This window comes from Nyctereutes procyonoides, unplaced genomic scaffold, assembly GCF_905146905.1.
Source record: "Nyctereutes procyonoides isolate TBG_1078 unplaced genomic scaffold, NYPRO_anot_genome, whole genome shotgun sequence".
Lineage (NCBI taxonomy): Eukaryota > Metazoa > Chordata > Mammalia > Carnivora > Canidae > Nyctereutes > Nyctereutes procyonoides.
In genome coordinates, this window is record NW_026575121.1 from 49526261 (window position 1) to 49551746 (window position 25486).

The 25486-nt window shown below is 36.3% G+C and overlaps 1 protein-coding gene across 1 annotated transcript in view; it reads left to right on the plus strand.

The window, feature by feature from the left end:
- The first annotated feature begins 534 nt into the window (after window positions 1-534).
- TM9SF2 (transmembrane 9 superfamily member 2) overlaps window positions 535-25486 on the plus strand; it is a 54464-nt gene continuing 29512 nt past the window's right edge. The window contains exons 1-7 of the mRNA XM_055336109.1: window positions 535-876; window positions 10146-10213; window positions 12293-12386; window positions 17491-17618; window positions 21142-21271; window positions 22319-22443; window positions 24848-24959. Coding sequence (XP_055192084.1) covers window positions 709-876; window positions 10146-10213; window positions 12293-12386; window positions 17491-17618; window positions 21142-21271; window positions 22319-22443; window positions 24848-24959 — 825 coding nt within the window. The 5' untranslated portion in view covers window positions 535-708. The remainder of the gene's footprint in view (window positions 877-10145; window positions 10214-12292; window positions 12387-17490; window positions 17619-21141; window positions 21272-22318; window positions 22444-24847; window positions 24960-25486) is intronic.

Below are 25486 nucleotides of genomic sequence, written 5' to 3' on the forward strand. Positions count from 1 at the left end.
AGAGATCTTGTTTATTCTGCACAATTACTGTCCCAGGCAAAAATGGCTCACGGCATCCAACGCTTGGAACCTGTCCGTGCAAACACGGACACTCAAAACCATATGAGACTTTTTGGCTAGTTTTTCCCTTTTATTTCCTTATCCTGCTCCCAAACAGGTGTTTCCCGAACTTCTTCCCGCCGCCAAGGCCGCCTCCATCAGCAAGCATTTTCTGGAGCACCAACTCTATGACAAGGGTTGACGTGCCAGGAGAGGTGTGGCGAGGAAACCTCGTAATTGCTATGGGAAACTGAACCAAAGCAGCGAGCCGGGGACGCCAGCGCGACCGGGGGTGCCCTCCTGGACGCCGCCAGGCAGCTCCACATCTGAATTTGGAAGGCGAGCCGCGAACGCGGAAGCCAGCAGCCCCCTCGTCAGCCTGCTGAAAACCTGGAAAGTGGATTTCCTCCAGGCTCCGTCCCGGAAACTCCTCCCGGCGCTTGCGGCCCCTCTCACTGAGCATGTGCAGGCGGCGTTGCGCATGCTCCGTCGAGCTCCGGTTCGGTTTCTGTTGCGGGACCCGCGGCGTCTCCTAGCGCAACCGGAACTGTCCGTGGCGGGGCGGTCCCCCTTCAGCTCCCGCGATCTTGTAGTCGTCCCCGAGGCTCCCCGTCCCTCCTTCCCTCTTCACCCCCTCGGCTCGGCTGCCCTTTTCCGGAAACAGCCGTCATGAGCGCGAGGCTGCCGGTGTTGTCTCCGCCTCGGTGGCCGGGGCTGGTGCTGCTGTTGCTGCTCCTGAGGGCGGCCCCAGGCCCACGTCCGGGCGCCGCCTTCTACCTGCCCGGCCTGGCGCCAGTCAACTTCTGCGAAGAAGACAAAAAGAGTGACGAGTGTAAGGTGAGTGAGGCCTGGCGGACCCTGAGTGCTCTGACCGAAGGGCAACCTCCCCTTAGCCGGAGAGCTGCGGTCCGAGGGGAAGGGGGCGTAGCTGGGATGGGTCCGGTGTCCGCCCGGCGGCAGGTCGGAGGTTCTGGAATGGCCTTTTAGGGGTAGATTCTGCGGGGCTCAGTGGGCCTCAGGCTCGCCTCGGGTCTAAAGGTCCAGGTAGCACGAGCAGCTCTGGTCCGTTTGCCTGCAAACGGGCTGTGTGTATGCATGGCCCTCCGTTGGAGTTGGGTGCATGCGGGCCCGCACGCAGTCCACGGGGGAGTGTTGGCTCACCGCCCTGGGTCACGCACTCCAAGAAAGTGGACGACTGGGTCTTGCAGTTACTTTTTTAAGAATTTCATTGCTTCCCGAGTTTTTTTTTTTTTTTTCCTACTTTCTTGGAACTCCTGGTTGGTTCTGAGAGCTTGTTTTCTTTCTAGGACTTCGGTGTTTTAACTTCACACTTAGCAGTGTGTTCCTTTTTTTGTGAACTCTTAACACCCAGAACCGCGTAAACTGCATCAATAAAAAGTTGCTCTAATAGTGGAGACTGTTCATTTCTAACTCTTAAACTTAAAATATTTTTTAGCCTGCAGAAATTGTAGAAGATCCCAGCACTTCGTTTCTCTGACATTGTTTTAAACACTGAAAAGCAGGTAGCAGGAGAAACGCGTATTATTCCTAGGACAGATCCTGAAAACTTTGATCTCTTACGACCTTTACACTCAAGGTTTTCAGCTTAACTGCTAGTGAAGAGGCATATTAGTAACTTGATTTTACGTTATTTGCTATAGAGCATGACGGTAGACATAATAGTTTTAAGTTGCTAACACCGTTGGGGCATGAGGATCTCTTTGAAGCCAGTAATAATTTTAACAATTCAAATAATCGTTCAGCAAACTTTTACAGTCTGTAAATAGGTTTATTTATTAAGTTTGATTTTATTTTTAAAGACGTGTTTATTTTATTACTGCTAGCTTTACCGTAGCTATGAATTTTAAGCTTCTTTTAGGGCATTAAATAAGCTATTAAATTCTTCATAGCATTTTACAGTTTGCTTTAAAATCTTCAGTCTCGGGCACCTGTGTGGCTCAGTGGTTGAGCGTCTGCCTTTGGCCTAGGGCGCGATCCCAGGGTCTTGGGAGTTGATCCCCTCAGGGAGCCTGCTTCTTCTACCTGTGTCTCTGCCTCTGTCCCTCTCATGAATAAATAAAATCTTTAAAAAAATAAAAAAAAATCTTGGATCTCTAAAAATGTCTAAGGATCTTTAAGTTTTACTCATGTTGACAGTTACCACTCTCAAACTGTTAACTTTCATACCCTGCAGCAAGAAGCTTTCACTCTTTGAGAGTTCTGACTGAAAGAATATAGTGCTTGCAAATAGAAAAGAGAGTTAGTCTTGAAAGCACACTGCTTTTTCCGTTAAATATTTTAGTAACCAGCCTTTAAAAACTAGTGTTTGGTCTTTAAATTTAAATCTAACAGCAATCCTGTATTGTATTCTGAGTGCCTTAGAGACAAAAAAAAAAAAAAAAAAAAAAAAAAATTCATCCCTGTCTTCTGGGGACCTCAGAGTAAAGGACATAAGTTTATAACAGATCATTGAAATCTGATATGTTATAAAAGATGTATGTCCAAAGTGCCTTAAAACACAAATGAGGAAACATCTGTGCATTGGAGTCTTAGGGGAAAGCTGCAGAGAGGAAGTGACATTTGAGATGGACTTCGGAAAATCAGTCTGAGTGAAATTTACAGGTGGTCTGCCTCTTAGATGATTTTTGGTTTCTCAACAGTCCTTCTTTAAGTAGCTGCTTTTTTTTTTAAGGTTGATTGATTGATTTATGATAGACACATACAGAGAGAGAGAGAAAGGCAGAGACACAGGAGGAGGGAGAAGCAGGCTCCATGGACGTGGACCCCGATCCCTGGACTCCAGGATTGCGCCCTGGGCCAAAGGCAGGCACTAAACCGCGGAGCCACCCACGGATCCCCTAAGGGATCCCCTAAGTAGCTACTTTTAAGTTAACTTTTGGATAATTTGGGGGAGCCCTTTGGGATTTTTAATTTTCAAAACTATAGGGATAAAACAGGCAAGGCAAAATGTTTTTTTCTGAAATATTTGGGTTTCATCTTTGTTGCCAACTGCTCTCACATCTTAGTCAATGGAAACAACTCTTAGAAGAATAGAAAGATATACCAGTAACCCTTTTTTCCTGCAATTTGACTGTGATAGAGAATTTGAAGTAGATTTTAATATATCTTCTTGGGATGCCTGGCTGGCTCAGTGATTGAGCATCTGCCTTTGGCTCAGGGCATGATCCTGGAGTTCCGGGATCGAGTTCTGAATCAGGCTCCCTGCACGGAGCCTGCTTCTTTCTCTGCCTGTGTCTCTGCCTCTCTCTGTGTCTCTCATGAATAAATAGATAAAAATCTTAAAATATATGTATATATCATATATATGATATATGATATATAATATGTGTATATGATATATATATGTATCCTTGTTGCCTCTCAGAGGAGAAAAACAGTAAATAGTTCAAATGTTTATTACTTCAGTCAGTGTATTAACAATTTTTTCTCATATATTTCATATTTAAGAAGGACAGTCATGTATATACTGTTCAGAAAAGTTAAGGAAATTATTTTTAAAATAATGAAAAAAAATAATGAAAAGTAAAATGTGAATGGGAAAAATTCTTTCCAAAAGATGCTGTTAAGGATAGGAAATCAAGAGTTGGATGAATTGTGTAGGACACTGATACTGTTTCCATCAGTTTTTCCATCTGTAGAATAGGGATGATCATATTTGCTTACTATCTGTTCCCTTTGAAAAGTGATTTGCATTATTTAGAGAAAAAGCACAATATTTATTGGTTGTGATATTATAAAACGTTTTCAAGTATAAAGATGAAACAGGTATATCTTCAGCATTTGTAATTTTTGTAGTGTAGTCATTACTTGTACACTGTCCCATGTTTAGTACATTATGTATATATTGTTGAGAGACAGTCAAAAGAATCTTGAGGGTTTGGTCATTTTCTCCTCTCAAAATTATTTTATGTTCATTTTATGTTTATGGCAGAGAAATAGTCCAGTGAACATAAAATTCTACTTATATTGCTCTAACTTCTGATGTATGATCTTTATGAGCCTTCATAAATACTATGACTATGTTCTGTGGGTTCCCTTTATTTTTTTTTTAGACTTACTACGTGTATATACATTTGAATATCAACATAGTGCACATTCTTACTGGTTTTTATTGGCCATATAGTATTTTATTCTATTACTGTACTGTGGTTTGCTTAACCATTTCTTGCCTATAGGGCACTGAGATTGGTTCCAGTTTCTTTTTTTTATTTATTTATTTATTTATTTATGATAGAGAGAGAGAGAGAGAGAGAGAGAGAGAGGCAGAGACACAGGCAGAGGGAGAAGCAGGCTCCATGCATCGGGAGCCCGACGTGGGATTCGATCCCGGGTCTCCAGGATCACGCCCTGGGCCAAAGGCAGGCGCTAAACCGCTGCACCGCCCAGGGATCCCTGGTTCCAGTTTCTTCTGTTATAAATAATGTTGCTAGAATATATTCAGTAGAAATTACTTACATATTTACAAATAAAAAATTACTAGGTCAAAGGCAAGAAGCAATTTTATAGCTCTATTTGATATTGCCAGGTTTCTTTCAAAAAATGTAGATTTGAAAAAAAAATAGGTTTGCTTTATAATGCCTTTAGCTAAATGATTTGCTGTGTCTCCAGAATATTTTATAATTCTTATTTATTTTAATAGCTATGTGACAATATGGAAAACATTAACGTTGTATTACTTTCATTGCTGTTAAGGTTTCTCATTTAATTTTTTTCTTTTGTTTTGTGTTGTTAGTTTTTGAAACCATAGTAATAAAAGAATTGAACTATGGTATTTTTTCCCTCTAGAATTCATTTTACTTTCTTAAAATTAAGGGACAATGTATTGACTGTAATAAATAGAATAAAGCCCTGATCAGAAGTTAATAGATCTTTACAGAGTAAAATGTGCAGTCTAATCTACTTCATAAAAGTTTCGATCATTTCAGTTAGCTGCTGCGTGTTGTTTTACTTTAGATTGGTCCTCAGTGTGCTGAGTAGCAATCTGATGGCTAATAGCTGATTAGTGAGCAGTTCACTGTTGCTGCATTTAACTTTCAGTTAATTGTCAGCTTGTCAACATGAATTCATACCTAACAACTAAACTCCCCAAAACATCTGCCACTTCTTTACTGTTTGATATATAGATTGTGTTCTTAGATGAAAGATTTTCTTTCCTGTCCAGTAAGGAAAAATAACTGAATATACCCCCTTGTGTTAAAAAAAAAAAAAAGAATGTTTAAATGAATTAATTTACAGTTTTTTGATAAAAGGAAATTTAGAATCATACTTTTTCTTTAAATTGTAGTTGACACACAATGTTACATTAGTTTTAAGTATGCAACTAGTATTGGACACCCTAAACTGTCATACAACTCTATTATAATACCATTGACTATATTCCTTATGCTGTACTTCTCATCCCTGTGATTTTTTCATTCCATAACTGGAAGCCTGTTCCTTCCACTGTCCTTCATCCATTTTGCCCAACATCACATCCTCTTCCCCTCTGGCAACCACCAGTTTGTTCTTTGTATTATGGATCTGTTTTCTGCTTTTTTTGTTGTTGTTTTGCTTTTTAGATTACACATGTGAATGAATGAAATACAATATTTGTCTTTCTCTGTCCAAGTTATTTTACTTAGCATAATACCCTCAGGGTTTGTCCATGTTGTTGCAAATGGCAAGATCTTATTCTATTTTTTATGGCTGAGTAATATTTTTGTGTGCGTCTATCACACTTTCCTTATCCTTCTATCAGTGGACACTTAGGTTGTTCCCATATGTGGGCTATTGTAAATAATGCTATAGTAAACAAACATAGGGTGCATATATATGTTCAAATTAGCATTTTTGTTTTCTTTGGATAAATGCGCAGCAGTGAAATTACTGGGTTGTATGGTATTTCTATTTTTAATTTTTTCAAGAACCTCTATCCTGTTTTCCACAGTGGCTGCACCAGTTTATAATCCCACCAACAGTGCACAAGGATTCCATTTTCTCCACATCCTTGCCAACACATGCTGTTTCTTGTCTTTTTCATTTTAGCCATTCTGACAGGTGTGAGGTGATATCTCATTGCGGTTTTGATTTCATTTCCCTGCTGATGAGTGATGTTGGGTATCTTTTCATGTGTCTGTTGGCCATCTAGATGTCTTTGGAAAAATGTCTGTTCAGGTCCTTTGCCCATTTTTAATTTTAATTTTGTTTTTTAATGTTACATTGTACGAGTTCTTTGTATACTTTGGATATTAACCCTTTATCATATATATCTTCTCCCATTCAGTAGGTTTTCTTTTCATTTTGTTGATGGTTTCCTTTGCTGTGCAAAAGCTTGTAGTTTGGTGTAGTCCCAATAGTTTATTGTTGCTTTTGTTGCCCTTGCCTGAGGAAGACTATCCATAACTATGTTGCTGAGGCTGATGTCAAAGAGATTATTGGCTATGTTTTCTTATAGGAGTTTTGTGGTTTCAGTTCTCACATTTAGATCTTTAATCTGTTTCGAGTTTCTTTTTGTGTAGGGTGTAAAAAAGTGATCCAGTCTTCCAAGCACCATTTTTTGAAGAGGCTGTCTTTTCCCCATTGTAAATTCATGCCTCCTTTGCCGTAGATTCATTGACCATATAATGAATGGTGTGGGTTTATTTCTGGGGTCTCTGTCCTATTGCATTGATCTGTGTGTCTGTTTTTTTTGTGCCAGGGTCATACTGTTTTGATTACTATGGCTTTGTAGTATATCTTGAAATCTGGGATTGTTGAATCCTCTAGTTTTGTTTTGGCTTTTCAGAGTCTTTTCTGGTTCCATAGAATTTTAGGTCTATTTGTTTTAGTTCTGTGAAAAATACTATTAGTATTTTGATAAGGATTGCATTGAATCAGTAGATTGCTTTGGATAGTGTGGACATTTTAACGATATTCTTTCAATCATGAGCATGATATATCTTTCCATTTGTGTCATCTTCAGTTTCTTTCATCAGTGCTCTATAGTTTTCAGAGTACAGGTCTTTCACCTCCTTGGTTAAGGTTACCTCTAGGTATTTTATTCTTTTGGGTGTAATTGTAAATGGCATTATTTTTTTAGTTTCTCTTTGTTGCTACTTCATTTTAGTGAACAGAAGCATAACAGATTTTTGTATCTTGCATCCTATTACTTTAGTGAATTCAGTTATTCTAATAGTTTTTTGGTGAGTCCTTAAGGTTTTAAGTATAGTATCATGTCATCTGTTATAGGGACAGTTTTACCAGAATCATACTTTTTTTTTTTAAGATTTTAATTCATTTATTCATGAGAGACAGAGAGAGCAGAGAAGAGACCTAGGCAGAGGGAGAAGCAGGCTCCTCCCAGGGAGCCCAATCGGAACTTGATCCCAGAATCGGGATCACGCCCTGAGCCGAAGGCAAGATGCTCAACACTTGAGCCACCCAGGCGTCCCCAGAATCATACTTTTACATATTTTTTCTAGGTAGTTATGTTTAGAAATGTTTAATAAATTGTGTGTCTGTTACTTTGGGAGCAGTTGCCTATAAATATGGAATATAAATAAAATATAAGAAAACAATTCTAAATTTTGCTTTGTGCAGATGTATATTTTACTTGTTTTAATTTAACCATAGATAGAGTTTGAAGATCTTGAAATATCTAAAAAACATAATTACATATGAACTTTTTGATATAATTGATATATGTTTATTGGTATTTAGGTCACATTATCAGAATTCCTCTGGAATAAGAGATTGATTCTTAGCTTCTGGAAACTAATCAGTGTATGTGGGTTACTGATAATGTTTCAAATAGGAAATTTGGCGTTGGAATGACTTTGACTATGATAAATTCACATTCCAACAATTGTTTTTCTTTTCTGTGGGAAAAGTACATGGAGCTTAGAAAGTTTGCTTTCAGAAATTAAATTTTTTGAATAAAACTATTTTAAAGCTGTGATTGTTCAATAATACTGGATCTGAGAGCTAGGGTTGGGAAAGCAAGCAAGGTCAATATGGATAAAAAAACTCCTGCTGCCATTGGCTCTTCACAAAGGGAAGCCCTTCCAAAGGTATATTTTTGAACATCTGAAACAAAGCCACAGACATGTACTTTATATCCCACATCCTTGACACACTCATAGAAACACACACAAATTCTAGAGACAGGTCTGTGCTCTGTGGGCCTAGAGCCTAGTTCTTGATGCTCTTACTTCCTATTCTTCCTTGCACTTTTTAAAATCAGTGTCCTTTTAGTAAGTATAGTAGTTAATAATCGCTACTTTAAATGTGCTCTAAAAGGTTACAAAGTCTTTCTCTTTTGCCATTAAAAATAACTAACTATTCATGAAAGGCTTTGGAGGAAACTTTTTTTTAAAGATTTTATTTATTTATTAATGAGAGACACATAAAGAGAGGCAGAGACATAGGCAGAGGGAGAAGCAGGTTCCCTGCAGGGAGCTTGATATGGGACTCGATCTCAGGACCCCGGGATCACACCCTGAACCCAAGGCGGATGCTCAACCACTGAGCCACCCAGGTGCCCCTGGAAGAAACTTTTGAAATATATTTTCTTTGCTCTTATTCTCAACTTTCAAACCTATTTATTGTCTATGCTAATAATAACAATAAAGAATACAATTTGTGTACTTTGTGGGTGCCTTAATTAATCTTCAGAACAGTCCTGTGATTTATAAATGGAGAAAATGAAGCTGAATAAAATGAAGTAACCTTCTCAAGTGTATGTACCTAGTAAGTGGTGAAGCAAAGATTCAGCTCCTAGAGTGTCCGATTCTAAAGGCTGGGCTCTTCACCATGTTGGAGTACTGCTGTATATTCCATGCTGAGTACTCTCCACCACTTCTGCCTCACCTTGGAGATCCCTGGCTGCTAATTATTGACTTCTACAATTGATGCAGTTTTAACCTGTAGAGCCAATTTTTAAGTAGTCATATTTTGTATTTATTCCTTTCTTTGATACAACCTAAAATTGAAATTTTAGTTTTCAGTGAAGTGGGGATAGAAGGAAGAACCTTAGTATATAGGAGATCAACTTCTGGGCTTTGCTGGTCAGATAACTCAAAGTTCATGAGCATCCATTTATGAGTTCCAGCATTTCTGTTGTGATTGTTTTATTATGACTGAGTTAAGATTCTCCTTTTTTTTTTTTTTTTTGAATTTATTTATTCCTGAGAGACAGAGAAAGAGAGAGGCAGAGACACAGGCAGAGGGAGAAGCAGGCTCCATACAGGGAGACCAATGTAGGACTTGATCCCGGGACTCCAGTCTCACGCCCTGAGCCAAAGGCAGCCGCCAAACTGCTGAGCCACCCAGGGATCCCCAGATTCTCCTTTTTCAGAATTTTTCCCACTCTGGACTTCTCCAATATTGAGCAGTTGAAATGTCCACAGTTTTCCTTTTCTGTGGCTGTGCCTTCGTATTTTAGAGCCTTTTGTGACTAGCCACTTGCTTTGGTTCTTGTTCAGACTCACATTTCTTCTCTGAATACTACTTGAAAATCAGTTGTAGATGTGGGTTGGGACAAATGTGATGGCAGGTAAAGTGGAATAAAAGGACCTGAGCAGTCTGGCATTATGCTGCCTCCAGACTGAAGTTGTGTTCCCTATGTTTTTAGGTAGTTTGAAATTATTTACAAATGTTAAATCATTTCATCCTCATACTTCTCTCTCTCTCCCTCTTTTCTTTCTCAAATAACTAATAAATAAATAAATCTTGAAAACAGCAAAAGAGAGAGGCTCCTGAGTGGCGTATTTGGTTAAGCTTGCAACTCTTGGTTTCAGCTCAGGTAACGATCTCATGGGTTGTGGGATTGAGCCCTGCATGGGGCTCTGCACTCAACAGGAAGTCTACTTGAAGATTCTCCCCCTCTGCCCCTCCCCCATAAATGAATATATAAATCTTTTAAAAAATATTGGAGAAATTTGAAACTATGAAAACATTTTGTTGTAATTTAACTGCATATAAGTCCACTCAGTGAATAGATTTACAGAGAAATGTTTATCATAAAATTTTACATTTCAAACATGTCAAATTAGTTTTTGGTTCTAAGCATGACTTAAGTTTTGATCTCCATTTGTTTATATTCTAATTCTTTGTTTCTTCATTTTCAGGCTGAAATAGAACTATTTGTGAACAGGCTTGATTCAGTGGAATCTGTTCTTCCTTATGAATATACGGCGTAAGTTTTTCAGTTTGGTTTTTATATAAAATTGTAAGTGACTCATCAGAATCTTGTACTTTTAGAAATTTATTTTCTCCACAGTTATGGGTAAATTCATATGTATTTTAAAAATGTACAGGGCCTGAAAACATTTCTTAAGGGGTATTCTTAATGTTTAAGGTATGGTTAAAATGTGAAACATGATCTTTTTCAATATAGTAGAAGCACCAACCAAAACAATGGATTTCCTTTTTTATCTGAGTGGACAAAAAGCCATTGTGTTTTCTTTTAATTTTTTAATTATAAAAAACTCCACACAGTTTTAAACAAAATCCTCATGTCCCACATAATCCCCAGAAACAGTTGCTTTGTTTTCTATTCTTCCACATTTTTCTCTGCATATTCTCATATACCTAACCACATCTATGCATTTTTGTTTTAAACAAAAGTAGTTTTGCACCTTCTTTTTCTTACTGAATCTGTTGTGTGCATCTTTCCATGTTAATACACAGCTACCATTACCTCAGTCTTTTTCATAGCTGTTTTTTCTTTCTTTCTTCTCTCCTTTTTTTTTTTTAAGATTTATCTATTTGAGAGAGAGAGTAAAAGAATGAGTTGGGGGGCAGAGGGAGTGGGAGCGGGAAAGGGAGAAAGAATTCCAAGCAGACTTTGCTAAGCACAGAGCTTTGGGACTTGATCCCACAATTCTGAGACTATGACCTGAACTGAATTCAAGTCGGATGCTTAATAGACTGCACCACCCAGGTGCGCCCTCTTTTTTTTTTTTTTTTTTTTTTTAAAGTAAGCTCTCACCCAGTATGGGGCTTGAACTCATGACTCTGAGATTAAGAGTTGCATGTTCTACCAACTGAGCCACCCAGGCACCCCTGTTTATTATTTTTTTGTAGAGATTGTATAGAGTCATGTATGATTTATTTCACTAATTCTCTATGAACATCTGATTATTTTCATTTTTTGATATTATAAAAAATGGTACAAAAATAGACTTTATTCTTTTGACCACTATATGCCATATTGAGTATTAAGCATAGTTGCTAAATTTTGGTTAGTTTCTAAATTTTTGTGATATCTCAGAGTTTTAAAAGAAAATGTGTTTATTGTAGAGAAAAGCATTATACTTAAGACTATCCTATAAGAATCCATATGCCTAAATATGGAGAATATAAGAGAGTATGGCATTCATGAATGGATGGACCATCATTTGTGTAGCTATTAGAGATCTCAGTGCTCTAGTTTTTGTTTCTTTTATTTTGTTAAATAAATGTATCTCCTTAAATCTTTGTGGATTTTCCTGGGAATAACAGTGATCTCTTACATCCAATACATAGAAAACCTTCATTTGAGGACTTTCACAGCCCCAGTTTTTATTACCCGAGATTCGTCTTTCTCTTAGGAATCTAATCTGTAGCAATCAGTGCGTCAAGTACTCCCGTATCATTCCAGAATGAACACAGAACTACCCTTTAATTTTCTATAGCAAAACTGAAGTTTGACTGTAATGTTTAAAGAAAACTTTATTAAAATCTGGTTGATAATACAAGGAAATTACAGAGAAGCTTACAGCTGAGTGATTACGGCTTTTCCACAATTTCCTGTTTTCTAGGATCTGTCTCACACATGCTACTTCCCATTTTGGGATGTGTTGGCCAGTGTACTGAGATGAGACAGAAACCCAGGGAACTTTGACACATCTACCTGAGATGTCATTATTAAGTAAAGCTTTGAATTAGAAGTTATAACAAAACGAGATAAGTTAGCAAAATTCACTTGAAGAATAAGGATGTAAATAATTTTATCATTGGAATGAATGAAAATAAAATGTGTCAATTTTTTAAATTCTGTAATTTACATCTTCAAAAAGATAGTAAGACATCAAAGTATTCTGTAGTTTTCTGATGTTTGGTTTTTTGTTTTGGGGAAATAATACGTGGGACTTGGAATGTGACTATATTTCTTACTCATCTTCTAGAGCTACTGGAATGGTCTATACTTAATCTACCCTCTGCATTGGCTAGGAGTTTGATATTTCATTGTTTCCTTTCATATGTGAAAGCTTAAATACTCTTTCCCCCTTAGGTTTGATTTTTGCCAAGCATCAGAAGGAAAACGCCCATCTGAAAATCTTGGTCAGGTATTATTCGGGGAAAGAATTGAACCTTCACCATATAAGGTTTGTATTCAGTGTTTTGTTTTGTTTGTTTTTTTTAAGATTTTATTTATTTATTCATGAGAGACATACAGAGAGAGAGGCAGAGACACAGGCAGAGGGAGAAGCAGGCTCCATGCAGGGAGCCTGACATGGGACTCGATCCCAGTACTCTAGGATCAGGCCCTGGGCTGAAGGCAGCGCTAAACCGCTGAGCCACCCAGGCTGCCCTGTGTTCAGTGTTATATAGAAGTTACCTAGTTGCTTTTCACTCTTTCATTCCTCTTTTTCTTTCTTTTCTTTTTCTTTTTCTTTTCCTTTTTCTTACAGAAAAGCCTGAGATAACTCTCATAGCTAAGGAGGATTTCATTTATTTTTTATCTCTGGAAATAATTTTTAAACTCAGAGCTTGGAAGGATCCCTCTCTTCACAATATGTCATGAATAAGTTTGTCTTAATGCACATTCAGATACCAATATTATAAATGATAAGGTGGTGGCCTAAAAGATAGTAGTCCGACCCCCAGCCTTACCTTACAGAAGGACCAAAAAGCCTAGCCTTCAGTCATGAAAAGTGGCCTTAAGGCTCCCCATATTAGACATATTGTCTCTTAGCAAGTACAGTACTACTTAGGCTCCCCCATTGGGTTTAAGGAAGCTAACCTTTCTCTTTTGACCATTGAAAGTATGTTTGGAATGTTCTTGGTACATTTTTAGGACATCAGTTAAACCAAACTAAGCACAATATAAGATATTCTCTTCAATATATATACTTCATCATCACCTGGAATTGTTCTGCCTTTTAAATCTGTTAACACTTAAGCCTGTTTTCCTTCCACATTGATCAGTCCCCTGTTCATTTTATATCTGCTCTCCTGCTACACAAAGAATAATGCTCACTCTCTTTTAGAAAAATTAGTTTATAATAACAATGTATTCCCATTTAAAAGCCTAAATGGTACAGAATAATATAAAGTGAAAAGACTATCTTCCCCCTAGATTCACATTACCCTTTTTCTTAATCCTTCCTAAAATTTTCCATGCACTTATAAGCATATATAAATAAAATTTGTTTTACTTATTTATGGGGACACGTGGGTGGCTCAGTAGTTGAGCATCGGCCTTGGGTTCAGGGCGTGATCCCAGGGTCCTGGGATCGAGTACTACATCAGGCTCCCTGCTGGGAGCCTGCTTCTCCCTCTGCCTCTCTGCATGTCTCTCATGAATAAATAAATAAAATCTTAAAAAAAAAAGATTTACTTATTTATGTTTTAACATATTATTCTGCACTGTGCCTTTTTCCTTTACCTTGCTACTGTGGGCATCTGTCTGCATGAACACATTTATTTTAATCGCTGTAACTTGACTTCCAAGGTTTATTCAAACCCAGCCTGATCCCTCTCTTAGAGTCTCATCCTTATCTTCTGTGACTTAGACTCCATGGTTAGCTGCCTTCTCTGCTTTCTCACTAAACAGTGCCATCTATTTGCCTTGGCCCTTTCATTGGGTTGAACATCTGTCCAGCAGATCCGTACACCTAGAGTAGTCCCACCACCTATTTTACTCCCTCTAGCACTGTGCTCTTTTGTGAAGCGCTGGGAAAAAGACACAGAGCTGTGCAAGTTTAATCCACATAATTTTACAAGTTTACAGTTTTCAACCATGAGTACTCTTAAGTACTGCAGTTTTAAATTTTCTACCCTAAAGATGCCAGTAATTTAAAATTTTTTCAAAGCCAGATTTGAAGGCATATGGGATGAAGTTACTGGGGGAAAAAGAAACTCAAAGTGTATGGACATGGGTATTACTGAGCAGGGCAAACATATTAATTATCTATCATCTTAATTGTTTATCACTCCCTAGTGTGATAGTTTGAAAGAATACTATGGAAGTTATTGCATTGCTTTCATAGCAGAGGGTGATTTTCAGGCAAATTTATTAAATTATATAATCAACTGTAGATATTCCTATGGTATCTCAGCTCCATTGTTTGTTTAGTGATACCTTTGCCTTGAGAAATGATGGAAGAGAAGAGCATCAGTAACATCTTCCGTGAACTTGAGGGACAGCAGGAATTTCTTGCAGTAAACAGCCTGTATCAGATTGCAGATAAACAGGGAAGGCCAGCAAAATATTCAAACCCCTGGAGAAGATTGTCCCTTTGGGGTAGAATTTAAAGGCAAATTACTTCCATAATAGGCTTCCATCCAGGGTATATTTATTTACAGGGAAAGACAGCTATGTTTCTTTTTAGGCCTCGTGACTTGCAGATTTAAATTTGAACCAGAAGTTGAGGTAATATAGGAGAACAGGAGTACTTCAAAATGGAGAAAGATGTGCGTACATCTCACATTTTCTGTGAATTTCCTAGAAATTTTTAGGATCAAGATTTGTGCTAAAACAAAATCTTTAAGTCCCAAGCTTAAAGAGACAGAGCAGGCATTTCTTAAGACCAGAGCATGGGTAAACAGAAATATGGGAGATTAGATTTTTGTCCAAGCCAACCATAAATGTATTGACCCATATTTTTCAATATGATCAGTATTCTTTGTCCTTTATTTTGACAGAATTTGGCCTTATTTTAGATCTGCAGTAAAAACAATATTAACAACCAGAAACAAAACCAAACCTCAAATCTACTTTGCTGTCTTTTATTTAGAACTTCTATTGAGGTCAGGAAAACAACAGTTCAAGATTATGTGTGTGATGTGAAGCTGGAGCCACATTTCTCAGGGTTATAGAATCTCATCCCAAATATAACCAGTCATACTCATTCATTTACTCAGTTAACATGTTTGTGCCAGGCATTGTGGTAGGTGTGGCATGCAGCAGTGACCAGAGACAGAGACAAAGATCTTTACCCTCATGAATCTTATATTTTGATGAGGAGAAGGAAACAAAATGAATTACTAAAATATATAGTATGCCAGTTGCTGATAGAAAAACTATCAAAAATAAATCAGGGAAGGTGAATGGAGAACTGGTACTTTTAAATGGGCCAGCAAAAGTCTTGCTATGACATTTGAGCAAAAGACCTGAAGCAAGTAAAAGAATGAGCCATGTGAATATCTGGGAGAATGTTCTCTGTGAAGAAAGCAAATGCAACGGTCCTAAGATGTCAGCTTGTCTGGGTGTGCTCAAGGTACAGAAAAATGTTGGCGTGACTTGAGCAAGTGAGCAAGATAGAGAATAGCAGGAAATGGGGGCAAAGAAGCGATGGGATCACATAGTGACTCATAGGCCACTGTAAGGACTTTGGTCTGTATATCTGAACAAGATGATTAGCACAGAAGGATTTTGAGTAGGCTTAGATTTTAATACGATCACTAACTAGGGCTGCTGTGTTGAGGATGGACCATGGAATGGAAGAGCAAGGAGAGAAGACTGGCAACCAGTTAGGCACTCAAAATCACTGGGATATGTATGAGATAATAGTAGTTCAGACCATGGGGTAGATGGGTAGGTTTTGTGAAGTGGTCAGAATCACAGAACTGGTTATATTTTGAAGATGGGGCCAGCACAACAGAATTTGTGAATTTGCTGAGGGATGGGATGTAGAGTGTGGACTTTCTGTTTTCTAGAATGGGACAGTCTCTGGGAAGGTCATGTTTGAGAGGAATGGGAAATTAGGTGTCTAAGAGATGTGGAATAACACTTGAATATATCTGTCTGGAATTTGGATTAGAGGTTTAGCCTGCACATACACATTTGAGAATCATCATCAGTTAATAAATGGTATTTAAAGCCAGGAATTGTTGAGCTCCCCAGGGGAGAGTTAGATATAGATAATGAAGAGAAGGATTCTAAGGATTGAGCCTTGAGGCATCAGTGTTACTAGGTTAGGAAGATGAGGATTCAGCAAAGGAGACTACCTTTGCTGGAGATTACATGAGTTAATAAATGTTTATTATGATTAAATACCTTCTCTAGTTTTACTACTTTCACAGTTGAACACACAGCTGACTTGCCTAAACCCAGTATGCATTGGATTGATTTGCCAGTTTTGGTATAACTAGTAATGTCTATCTCTGCTCAATTTAAATTTGAGACCTATCCCTCTGATTCCTTACTATCTATACTTTTTTTTTCATTAAGGTTAAGAATGTTAAATAATTGTACAAACATTGCTACATTTACAGAAGTAGCAATGAGGGCAAAACTAAACTCTTGGCTGACAGGTGGCAGCAGTGGGCCACACCTGAAGCATTCATTTGTCAGCTAATGCACAGAAGCTGGTTTAAGTGTTTTAATAATATACAAAACAATGGACTACTTAAAAGTGAAACATAGGCAAAATTTTTTTAATCATGTGTAATGAAGTTTGAATGTATTGAATGGCATATAATTATGAGCGATATAGAGTGATTTTAGTAAATTATAGTCTTAAACTAGGAAATATATTTTTTAAATGAAGCCATAAATGGATCCTAATAAAGTAAACTTACATGTTACGAATATCATTATTTTCACACATATGAAATAAGTCCTAGACTCTGAAATTGGAGGAATCCTTAGTTTTTTAACATTTAAATTATAAATTTTTGTTTAAGCCTTATTTTTTGTTTCAATTTTATTATTAAATAAGATCCTGAAAATTGATAATCTTTTCAAAGGTGAGTAAAAAAAATTATGTTTACCCTGATTTTTAGACATCCAAATCTGACTTCTTGTATCATCACAGTCTGTTACTCACTGCTGCATCTCTCTTACCTGACACATAGGAGGCACCTGTGCACTGAAAACTTGTCTGCTTATTACTAGAAAGCCTTCTACTCCACAATTTCTAAAACATCAGAGGACATTACTATAGAAAGACTAATGTTTCATTTTGTTCTACATGTAGTCTTTTTCCCCTTCTAGGATTCAGTTACATATAAAAGGTGGGTAGATTGAAATTATAAAAAATAAATATAAAAATAAAAACTATTACTTAACAAAAGGAAAATTGATTTAAATTTTTAGAGAAACAGTAAGATTAAAATTTAAATGTCATTGCGCAATGAGAAATTTAAAAATATATATTATCATTAATGCACTAACATAATTTAGAGACTAGTATTTTTCCTCATGGGATAGGTGTGAAGGACCTAGATAATTTTTAATTTGCTTTTCATTTTATTTTAATACAGTTTACATTTAATAAGGAGGAAACCTGCAAGCTTGTCTGTACAAAAACATATCATACAGAGAAAGCTGAAGACAAACAGAAGTTAGAATTCTTGAAAAAAAGCATGTTACTGAATTATCAACATCACTGGTAAGACATGGAGATTTTGGACTTTTGGTATTTTCCTTTTCTAGATGACACCTCTGTTTCATGAATATATAAGTTACTTCATTAACTCTATAAAATATAGCAAATCAATTGATTTCCTTTTTTTGTTAGTAATAGCATGAAGTATGACTTTACTTGCCAAGGATTACTAAAGTTGATGACTTACAGTATCATCTTTTAACTGCATAGATTACTGTAATATCTGGTACTTCTTTTGTTGCACAGACTAAAAGTTCTCTTTTTCATACGTGGTTGACAAGAACATATTTATACTTTGGGAAAAGGACCTACATCAATCATCTAGAAAAATACTGTTATTTTATATGTGGAGGCCATGAAAAAGATGGTGGGAAAACAAACTTAAACTTTGTCTAATGTTTAATAAATAGCATCTACTTCAAATGCAACACTTGTATTTTGAGTAATCTGTTTTTTATTTTATACATGTGGTGTTACATTAACTAGATCCTTACCAGTTTGTGTTGTAAATCAGAAAGCATTTAAACCTATTTTATTTTTGCTTCTAAAGTAGTATTGACATAAAAAAAATAAAAGTAGTATTGATTCACTATATAGAATTCGAATGTTGAATATTTAAAAAGGGGTCTAAAGAGCCAGCTTTTCAAGTATAATTATTGTTATTCTTCCAGGTAATTTTGCTGACAAATGCCTCTATTCTATGTGGGGTCTTAATTTACATGTTTTGCCTCTTGTGAAAAGTGAAGATAACTGAACAGAAAGACTGTCTTCATGTACTTCTCTTGAATGTTTATCAGTATCTCAAACTGACTCATTGCCCAAACCACAGGAGGTTAGGAACCATTGATTTCAGTTTGACATGCCCAGATCCTGTGATTGGAGCCTGTCATTCTGTCGCTCCTCCCTTCCATATACATGGAACAAAAAAGTCCTCGGAAGGGGCAGCCTTGGGTCATTTACCCATCCATGAACTAGTCTGTAACTGGGGAGATTAATTCTGATTGGCCAGATGAGTAGAATCTGGTTCAGTCTCCTAAAGGTTTAGGAATAAGTTTCAGAGGTGTTCATAGCAGAACACCCCTAGAATGAGGAGGAAACTTGCCCATTACATATTTGTGTCATCTTCCTCCTCTTGTGGCCTTCAGTGCAAACAAGAACTTGAAATTTCCTCATTTCTTTGTTTCTAGTAAGCCAAGAGCTTTTTTCTTCTAAGCTACTGTGAGAAGATTAGCTAATTGCTAAATCAGTATAACTTGAGTACGTTTGCTTATTCATAAATAATTGAAATTTCCCTTGGTACTTTCTCTTTGCTTCAAATTGTTCTTTAACAGCCTTCAAAATAATATCTGAGGCTCAGTTCTTACAGTTTTATATTAGCCTCATCCACCCCTATTTACTCTAATAGTTACTCGTTTGTTGACAGAATGAAAGAATGGCTCTTCAAGTCTATAGGTGATTTTTTTAGCTGTTTCTTCTACTCTCTGTTCTTAGAATGCTACTGCTTAGAGGCTTGCTCCTAAAGGTAATAGAAGCACCTCTTCTTCAGTAGCCTCCTCAGAGTAAAGTACTTAGAAATATTTTTAACTAATTTATGACACAATTAATATGGGTACTACTTTGATGCCCAAATGTATATAATAACAAGAATAAATAATTTAAAATAGTTTGTAAAGTTAGAAAGCATTTGGTAGTGAAATTGATTCAATAATTTGTGATGGATATGTCAGTTGTAAACTTAAACTATAGTCTGTCTAAAAAACTTGAAGATTGCTGGTTATTCAGTCTTTATCTGTTTGAGTCCTTTTTCACTGTATCAGAATGAAAATAAAATTTTAAGTATTTTTGGTGTTATAAATTCAAATAGCTACTACTCCCTCCCTAACTTATTAGCAAGGCAGTAATTGAAAATTATATTCTTTAAATTTTCTTACATTTATTTCCAGGTATTTGGTTTTTTTTTAATGCTATTACCAGAAAAGGTTATAGTGTCAAGACATTATATAAATGATAAGCTTAAGATGCTTGCTTTTAAAAAGCCTAAATTGCTCCTTAATTTTTCAATTTGTAACTAGCACTATAATTTTTATGTAGTATTTTTTCGGATATGATAGCATAAAGATGTTATAATCAATATATTGCCAGTGTATATTCATTGAATGGACTTAATTCTCTACCTAAAAATTAAAGCAATTAACTGATTGTTTAAGCCTCCAAAATACCTGAATTATTTATTTTATATAGCATTGCTTTTATGCTTCTAATATTTTATAAGCCTTTTTCATGAAAACTACTAGCCTGCTGATTATAATAATGAACTTAATAGTGTCGGTGATTCTAAAATTTGGTATATTGGGTACTATTAAATAGCATTTAAATGTGACAAGACATGTTTTATTAGGTCATTAATGTACACCTTGGATACATACAGAATCATAATTTTGCTTCCTAAGGCATACATTAATTAACAAATAAAACATGCACTGGAGTGTCGTCTTATGACTGTAATATAGCTAGTATATTTTTAGTAATTTTTTTAGATTTGTATCCTGCAGTGTGCTCTTGGCATAGGGGATCACATGCTCAGACTTTAATGTAGTTAGTGCTACAGAACCTTATTCTTTACTATTTTTATCCCCCTTTTAAATTTATTTATTTATTTATTTATTTATTTATTTATTTATTTATTTATTTAAAAGTGTATTTTTTTAAAGATTTTATTTATTCATGAGAGACAGAGAGAGAGAGAGAGAGAGAGAGAGAGAGAGAGAGAGAGGCAGAGACACAGGCAGAGGGAGAAGCAGGCTGCATGCAGGGAGCCCGATGTGGGACTCGATCCTGGGTCTCCCGGATCACGCCCTGAGCCGAAGGGTGACACTCAGCCGCTGAGCCACCCAGACATCCCTATCCCCCTTTTTTAAAGCTTTTTTTCCACTATAGAACTTTTAAACTTTGTTTCTCTAGTTTTATAGCAGCATTTCTTTTAGACACAAGTTGGATTTACGTGGCTTTAATAGATAATACTATAATTTTCACTTTTTCACCTGGCCCTTAAGTTGACTATTTTCCCATTTTGCAGTTATGTTCTTCTTCTTTACATTGAATTACTTAGTTATAAAGGACATTTGCTTCTATACTGTTCCATTAAATTGTTCTCAAGGAACTAGATACATTGCTTTGCACCTAATTTAGAGCTTTGAGTATTCTGCTAAAGGTAAACTATACTTATTTATCTAGATAATGATATTATTAAATTAGCAAGTCGGTAAATTAATTTATAAAACTCTCTTTCCTGTATACACTTATAGTTTCAAAGAAGCTGTAAAGTTTTTTTCTTCACTGTAGTGTATCCAATATTGGCATAGTGCTATTTCTGATACATACATCTTAATAAAATTCTTTTATTATAGTTTTGACATCTTAAGGCATTTATAGACATTTAAATTTTGTAAAGTTGTAACACAGCTTTGGGCAGTATTTCTTAATCATGTTTGATGATTTCTAACTTGACTTTTATTTCTGTGCATAGGATTGTTGATAATATGCCTGTAACATGGTGTTATGACGTTGAAGATGGTCAGAGGTTCTGTAATCCTGGATTTCCTATTGGCTGTTACATTACAGATAAAGGCCATGCGAAAGATGCCTGTGTTATTAATGTAAGTTCATGAAAAACTCTATGCTACTTTTTTTAAATGTTTTTTGGTATAGAAGGATTCTGTCTTTACCTGGACAGAATTTGTTATATTCATTGAATGAGTACAATTCAAATGTTCTAAAATACAACTGCTTAGATCTTAAACTTAAACCAGATTAACAATGTATAAATTTAATTTTAGAACTAAAATAATTTAGATTTAGTTCTATATTCACTGAGAGTGTCTGTTATATGGTAGGCACTGTGCTAAGGGCTGGGACTTTGTATGTTCTGACTCTTTTAAAAGTTAGACTCATAAATGTATATATTTTTTAAAAAGCAGATTAGTGGAGTGCCAGGAATACCTCAATATAAGTCCATGAAATTTCTATCACAAATTTAAGTCCATAAAATATTATATTGCACAAGTTTGATATTATACCTGTTTTAAAAACTAAATGCCTTTATTGCCATTCTTTTATATTTAAAAAGGATAGTAAAGTGAAGACGTTAACATATAAAGTATTAAAATTATTGGGGATATATATTAAATTTTATGTAATCAGGTCAATCTGATTTAATCTCTTAATTAATATTACCTGGTAGTAGAAGTTAGCATGAGCTTGATCATGAAACTGGTTACATTAGCTAATGCTTTTGGGATAGTTGACCAGAAACACTTGCATAATTTAAGTTTTTGGTTTAGTCTGAAGTTATAAAACTCCTAAGGAGGAAAAGTGTTGAAATGTGTAAGATTTAGCATGTTCATAACATGTAACATTTTAAAATTTATTGTTAGTTTTATCATAAGTGGAAAGATAGAAAATATTAGATGTATTCTTTTTTAATAAGTACCTACTTTCATGTAAGAATTAAAACATTAAAGAAGCATAATATGTACTCTGCCCGTTAGTTTTGGCTGATAGAGAGTTAAGCTTAAAACTGAAACATTTTTATGGGAAGGATTAAAGCTCTGTCTAAGCTCAAATATTCCTACTTGTGCCTCATTTTAAAGTTTTGTTTTGACTCTTGTATAGCCAGTTTTCTACCTTTAAGTTCTGTTCCACAGTCAGAATTCCATGAAAGAGATACATTTTACATCTTTAACCATGTTGACATCAAAATATACTATCATGTTGTTGAAACTGGGTCCATGGGAGCAAGATTAGTGGCTGCCAAACTTGAACCAAAAAGGTAACTATACAAACAGGTAAAAAGTAAACAAATGTGGGGGTGCTTGGCTGGTTCAGTCAGAAGATCATGTGGCTCTTGAGCTCAAGGTTGGGAGTTTGAACCTCACATTAGGTGTAGAGGTTACTTAAAATAAAATAAAGGGGGGCACATGGCTGACTCAGTCAGTGGAACATGTAACTCTTGATCTCAGGCTCATGAGTTCAAGCCCCATTTTGGGCATACAGCTTACTTAAAAAAATAAAATGAAAAGAAATAGAAAAGTAAGTAAATGGAAGTGAAGTTATTCCCAAAGAATAAATATTTAGGGCCCAGTTAATCAATATTCTAATATATAATCTGGCATTTCAGGATTGATTTTACTAAAACTCCCTTTAGGAGCACCTGGGTGGCCCAGTCTGCCATTGCTCAGGTCATCATCTCAGGGGTCCTGGGATCAAGCCCTGCATTGGGTTCCCTGCTGGATGGGCAGCCTGCTTCTCCCTCTCCAATGCTTGTGCTCTTCTGCTTCCCCACCCCCTTTCAAGTACAGAAATAAAATCTTTAAAGAAATAAAAAAATAAAACTCCCAAAAAAATAAAAAATAAAAAAAAAAATAAAACTCCCTTTAGTGTGATTTGCTATTGAATTATAGGTTTTGCAGATTTATTTTTCTTGTTATGGTAAGTAGTCAAGCCAAAGTGCGTTTTTGTTTTGTTTTTTAATCAAGAAGTTTTGCCAGTTTTACTGTATCAGCTTGAAGTGAAGAACGTGACTGATTGGGAGGGTGTTTCTTCTTATAGTGGAAAAGCATTGCCTCTAATATTTGCAACTTGACTTCTCATCAGAGTCCCAAATGAGCTGATTTTTAAGATTTTATTTTTTAAGTGATCCCTATACCCAACATGAGGCTCAAATTTACAATCCTGAGATCAAGAGTTGCACGCTCTTCTGACTGAGCCAGCCAGGTACTCCCTCATATGAACTGAGTGCTATCATTTCTAAAATCTCCATGCAGTGTTAGATGCCATTGCCTGACAGGTCATTCAAAGGGCATCTCTTCAAGTTGTCAGTATTTTTAGTATGAAAGTACCTGTCAGTTATTCATGAGATCCTATTTTGATTATTCCTTTTTGTTTGTTTGTTTTTTCATGACTTCCCCTCACCCCTCATTTAATTAGCCTTTGCCCCCATGCCACTGGTGGTAAAGAAATGCTTGCTGGGGTGCCTGGGTGGTTCAGTTGGTTGAGCCTGGGACTCTTGATTTAGGCTCAAGTTGTGATCTCAGGGTCGTGGGATCCAGTTTTGTGGGAGGCTCAGTGCTCAGCACCAAGTCTGCTAGAGATGCTCTGTCTCCCTTTTTCCCTCATCCCACTTGTGCACACACTATCTCTCAAAATAAGATAAATAAAATCTTGGGATGCCTGGGTGGCTCAGTTGGTTGAGCATCTGCCTTTGGCTCAGGTCATTATCCCAGGGTCCTGGGATCGAGCCCCATGTCAGGCTCCCCCACTCAGCAGGGAATCTGCTTCTCTCTCTCTTGTCTCTCTCTCTCTCTCTCTCTCTCTCTCTCTCTCTCTCTCTCATTCAGCCCCTCCCCTACTTGTGCTCTCTCCCTCTAAATAAATAAATAGCTTTATTATTATTATTATTTAAAGATTTATTTATTTATTCGTGAGAGAGGCAGAGACACTGGCAGAGGGAGTAGGCTCCCTGCAGGGAGCTGGATGAGAACTCGATTCCAGGACTCTAGGATTACGCCCTGAGCCAAAGGCAAATGCTTAACCACTGAGCCACCCAGGCGTCCCATAAATAAAGTCTTCAAAATAAAATAAATAAAATTTTAAAGAAAAGATTCCCTCTCTCTCTCTGCCTCTCTCCCCCGTCTCACCTGTGCTCTCTTTAAAAAATGCATACCATTATAAGATGGCAGTTACTTTAAACTCCCTTAGTGTTTGTTTTTATTTCTTAAGGTATTTATTTATTTTTGAAGATTTATTTATTTTAGAGAGCACCAGTGTGTGCAAGATGGAGAAGGGGCAGAGGGAGAAGAAGGAAAGTGGAATCCCATTGAGCAGGGAGCCAGATGTGGGGCTTGATCCCAAGACCATGACATCATGACTTGAGCCAAAATCAAGAGTTGGACGCTTTATTGACCTAGTTGCCCATTTTTTTAGAGATAGTTAAATGCTTTTCAAGTATAGTGCTTTTAAAAGTTTGTCTCTAATTTTGAGTAATAATTTCTTACACATATTTATAACTAAGCACATTATTTATATGAAGTAAATATTTGTAATATTAAATGTGGCATGAATAATTTGCCTTTGACTGTGGTAGCACTGTAAAATATGTACAGAACCTCTAGTCTTTACCGCATTTTTTAAAGCTGTACTTTATCAGCATCTTGCCAAAATGTTTCTTCCCACAGCTTCAAACATACCCATATAGATAAACCGGACTGCTCTGGACCCCCCATGGATATAAGTAACAAGGCTTCTGGGGAGATCAAAATTGCCTATACTTATTCTGTTAGCTTCCAGGTGAGTTTGTTTTTATCTCTGGAATAACTCAGAAATTGATTTTAAATTCATACTACTTAAACTAATTAAAAATATTAATGATTAACCTTGTCACATAGATAAGCTTTTAATGAGCTGATATGGAATAGTTTGTCAGTGCACTAGGCAACATAATCACATTCAAAACTTAAGTCTCCATTTAAATGAGAAATATAGTAAATTGGAGAATTAAACCTGATTAAATGTTAGGTCATAAGAGATACATAGAAGACAAAAGGTAAAGAGGCATAGAGAATAGTCTGAAAATGTCAAAAGATTTAGGTAACAAGCATTTGGGAAAACGAAACTATTTTGAAGTCTGGATTAGTATAAATTTTCATGGAGAGTTGATAGTAGATGATTTATATAGATTTTTGGGGAATTCAAGGGAGTGTTTTCATTTATGGATAAGTTTCTTAGAAGGAAAGTAAAAGTTCACTTTATGAGAATCTTAGGCAATATTCTACTTCTATTTTTTTTAAGATTATTTATTTGAGAGAAACCACGTG